The 4,254-nt window shown below is 38.8% G+C and overlaps 1 protein-coding gene across 2 annotated transcripts in view; it reads left to right on the plus strand.

Annotated features, from left to right (window-relative positions):
- tec (tec protein tyrosine kinase) overlaps positions 1–4,254 on the plus strand; it is a gene marked incomplete at its 3' end in the record, with an annotated part of 24,544 nt that overhangs the window by 15,396 nt on the left and 4,894 nt on the right. For both annotated transcript variants that reach the window (XM_014027892.1, XM_014027893.1), the window contains 4 exon segments: positions 1,517–1,642; positions 2,118–2,161; positions 2,235–2,404; positions 3,960–4,025. In XM_014027892.1, coding sequence (XP_013883346.1) covers positions 1,517–1,642; positions 2,118–2,161; positions 2,235–2,404; positions 3,960–4,025 — 406 coding nt within the window.

Here is a 4,254-nt window from a genome sequence, read left to right on the forward strand (position 1 = left end):
ATATGGAAAAGTTCAAGGGGTATGAATACTTTTGCAAACCACTGTATATAAGTAATCTGAGTTGATGTGAATTGAAATTCGAACACGGGTTTTTATCTCATTTAACTCTGATGCTTGTTATAGGAATAACCACAATCAAGTGTAACTTATGATCTGTTCAATTTGTGTAAATAAATGATTGCATAGTCTTTTATGAATCAACTTGAACTCGTCTGAACGTTCACTTATTGTGTCACTTTTCCCTTCGCACAGTCAAGATATTAACAAGTAGAAATACCTTGGTAAAAGTTTCCTCATAACCTTGTGTATGAGAGATGTGGGGAAAGCTTAATTCACCTTAAGTTCACTCTTACACACCTCTAAAATAAAGATCTCAGGTTTGAACGAGGAAGCAGAAACTTTTGATTGTTCTGAATGTTTTCACACTTTGAACCACACTCCAGGCTGGTTTTCACACATGCCCTCGTTTCCATCGCTGCCTGGTTCACATCAAACCACGTCAGCTGCATCTCCTGCCCCACTTTCTTTAAAGTGGGGCATTTTGCTCCTCAAATCTCTTAAACTCATATTTTATCCACAATGGAACTTAATAAACAGATTTAATATATATATATAAAAAATACACCTGGAGGAGAATTTTGTAACTAATTAAGTTAATTAATGAAACTTTTAGAAGTAAAGATGGGCAGAGTTTCAGCAGTCTAAATCAGTGGTTCCCAAAGTTGGGGTCAAGACCCCTTTGTGGGTCACGGAACATCAAGTGAGTGTCCTCAGATGATTTCCAGACATCAATTTAAATGCAAATAAATTGCTAACCGAATATTTTCACCATGATTATTGCATTTCTTTCTATAATAATCAAATGAATAACTATAGTATTGTAGTTATTAGGTTTGTTTATAGTTATTATTCCCACATTTAGCAAAGTTTGCACACTTAAACAAGTAATATCTGGGGTTATGAGTTTCTGCAGCTGTTGTTTTGTGGGCCGAATGCAAAAAAAGTTTGAAAACCCCTGGTCTAAATGAAATTGGGTTTAAAATCGTGGGAAAATTTCAAAATAAGTTTCCTCAATTTGAATCTCCATCATCTCCAGTTTCTGATCAACAGATTATAATAATCTGTAGAAATCTCTTAGCTCAGAGGCTGAAAGTCAGTATTTAACCAGCATCAGAAGCAGGTCTGGTTCTGTTCTGGACATTATTGCTGCTTAAAGCTCTATCAGATTTTCTAAGTCAAACAGATTATTTTGTTGTTGGTATATTTGTTTGGAGCTTCTGGTCCCCCCAGGTTTCGCCAGTCATAAGATTTATTGCCAAGAAGCATCGTTAAAACAAAGACATAATCTACCAAACACAAATTACCTAACTTTTCGTGCAAAATGTTCCCAGAAAACCAGTTTTTATGATAACTGACGAGAAGAAAAAAATGAAGAAAAAAAATGAACAAATGAAGAAAAATGACGTGACTATTTACAGCCTATGTTGATCATCTGTTTTTGTTTGTTTGCACCCAGAGATCAAAAACAACCCCAACGTGTTCATGAAGTACCACCCTCAGTTCTGGCAGGACGGGTCGTGGCTCTGCTGTCGGCAGGTGGAGAAGCAGGCGCTGGGCTGCGAGCAGTACAAGCTGTTCGGTGGTGAGAGACGTTCATTATTTCCTGTCCTCTCAGATGTTACAGTCTTTGTAAAATGGACTTCGATTATTACTTTTGTTGAGCCGCTTTGATCAAACCTAAGAGTGATTCAGACAGAAAACTAAACTCAAAGATGAACCAGTGATGACTCAACAAATTAAAAGAAGCGTAAAATAGAGAACTGGGCCGAGCACTAAACCCTGAGGAACTCTGTGACTAACTTTAGTGCTTAAAAAAATCACAATCAAATCAAATATCATTAAATCTGAAGCAGCAGGTTTCTGAGAGTCTTCTTTAAATAAATAACTCAGGATTAGTTGTGAAATGACAACAGGAAATTAGACGAAAGCCGTTTTGTTTCTTGTGATCAGATTAACAAGGTTTTGTTCGATTTCTGCGATGGAGAAATTCCTGAAGACTAAACAGAAAAAAGTAACATTTTCTGCTTGACTGGGTGTTTCTGTTCCTCTTGTTTTAGACTCCGGAAAACCTTTACCAAAGATCCCCGAAAGCAAAAGAGCTGTAAGTAAAAAGAAACACATCCTGAATCAGACACCAAGAAAACAAATTAAAAACTCTTCTGTTCCCCTGCCAGCCCCCCATTACCCCCTCCCCACCAGAAATTGATGAAGACGAGGAGGTGGTGGTGGCTCTGTTCGACTTCCCCGGGGTGGAGGCTCACGACCTGAGTCTGACCAAAGGAAGCGAGTACGTCGTCTTGGAGAAATGTGACCCCAACTGGTACCGAGCTCGGAACAAGTATGGGTGAGTCTGAACACTGACGACATTTCAACGAAGGCTCTGAGATAAATCAGAAGCTCATCTTCTCCTGCTGAGACTCTAAAACCTGAACCCCACAGACCTGAGGGTTCAGGGTCAGGACAAGAAAACTGATCAGGTCCTTCACAGCCTCAAAAATTATTCAAATTTAACCTCGAGTCAAAAAGAAAAAATCCCACCCAGCAGATTCTGATGAGTCATTACTCATGAAACAGAAACCAGTGGGGAGCACAGTCCTGCTAATCCACTAATAGCAAAACTAGCTTCTCATGTAGTGGATTAGCTTTTTTGCAAAGTTTGGAAACCATTAGTGGACCAATTAGCTTCCACTAAATTAGGTTCCACTAATTTAGAGTCCACTAAAAATGTACAAGTGTAAAATTTATTTGTTATGCTATTTATCTGGAATTAAATAAACTATCCCCTCTTATAAGCAGTGCTGGGAAGCACTAGCTTCCACTCGTTTTTTTTTTAAATCTGTTTAGCGTTAGCGGACCGATTAGCTTCCACTAAATTAGGTTCCACTAATTTAGAGTCCACTAAAAGAATTACAGATTTAAATGTTTTATGCCATTTATCTGGACTTAAATAAATGATCCCTTCTTATAAGCAGTGCTGGGTATCGCTAGCTTTCACTAATTTTTTAAAATCTGTTTTAGCGTTTGTGAACCAATTAGCTTCCACTAAATTAGGTTCCACTAATTTAGAGTTCACTAAAAAATACATAAGATAAGATGGAACTTTATTGTCATTGTACAGAGCACAATGAACAACAAAAATCTACATGCATAAAATTACTATTTTTGTTATTTTTATCTGAAATTAAATTAACTATCCCCTCTTATAGGCGGTGCTGGGTAGCACTAGCTTCGATTCATTAAAAAATATATATGTTTACCGTTAGCGTTAGCATTAGCTTTAACATTGGCATTAGCATAGCTACGATTCTTGTTTAGCAGATTAGTGGTTAGCTGTGCCCACCACTGACAGAAACAAAAACTGGTTCCAGTCCTGCTGCTTCCTCAGGACCTCAGAGGTTCAGGACCAGTGGAACCACCTCCGCCTGGAGCTACAGGTGCGTGTTGCCATGGTAACGCCAAGATGGGAAGACCTCAGCAATGAGCCCAGAGAGGCAGCTGTTATCGGTCATCAATCTGGGAAGGGTCAAAGGTCATTTAAAGTCCATCAATCTACAGAGGGAAAGATTTTAGAGAGCTGACAGTCTTCACCCCGAAGGTCAGACTGTGCAGTCAGCTCCATCTCAGACTCTACAGGCCTCAGTCAACATCTGAAGGAACCAAAAGACTTCTGGGACAAAACCAGACCGTTTTTACCCAGAATGCACTGCAGCGAGAGAGAGAAAGAAAGAAAAAAAAACCACACAGAACCACTGAGAGTTTCTGCTGGATCAGGATCTGGAACCAGTTTTTTTTCTCTTCATGATGTTTTATTTTAGCTGCAGAACCTTCAGAACCCTAACGTGAGCGGGTCGCAGCAGAAACTTGGTTCTGTTTTTCTGACCCGTTTGTGTTTTTTTCAGCGAGGAAGGCTACATCCCAAGTAACTATATAACCGAGAAGAAGTCTGGAAACCTGAAGCAGTTTGTGTGAGTCTGTTAATCATCCGTCAATCTAAAGATTACTTATTGACATAATAAACTTTTATCAAACGTCCTTCAGAGAGACGGACCGGTCCAGGTCCAGGTCCAAGTCCAAGTCCAGGTCCAACGTTTAAAAAGCCCAATGTGAATTTAACACCAGAATAAATATTCAAATAAATAAATAAATACACACCTACTTTTACTTATAGTTCTAGTTTTTACCATAATTTATGAC

The sequence above is a fragment of the Austrofundulus limnaeus genome, unplaced genomic scaffold, assembly GCF_001266775.1.
Source record: "Austrofundulus limnaeus strain Quisiro unplaced genomic scaffold, Austrofundulus_limnaeus-1.0 Scaffold694, whole genome shotgun sequence".
NCBI lineage: Eukaryota > Metazoa > Chordata > Actinopteri > Cyprinodontiformes > Rivulidae > Austrofundulus > Austrofundulus limnaeus.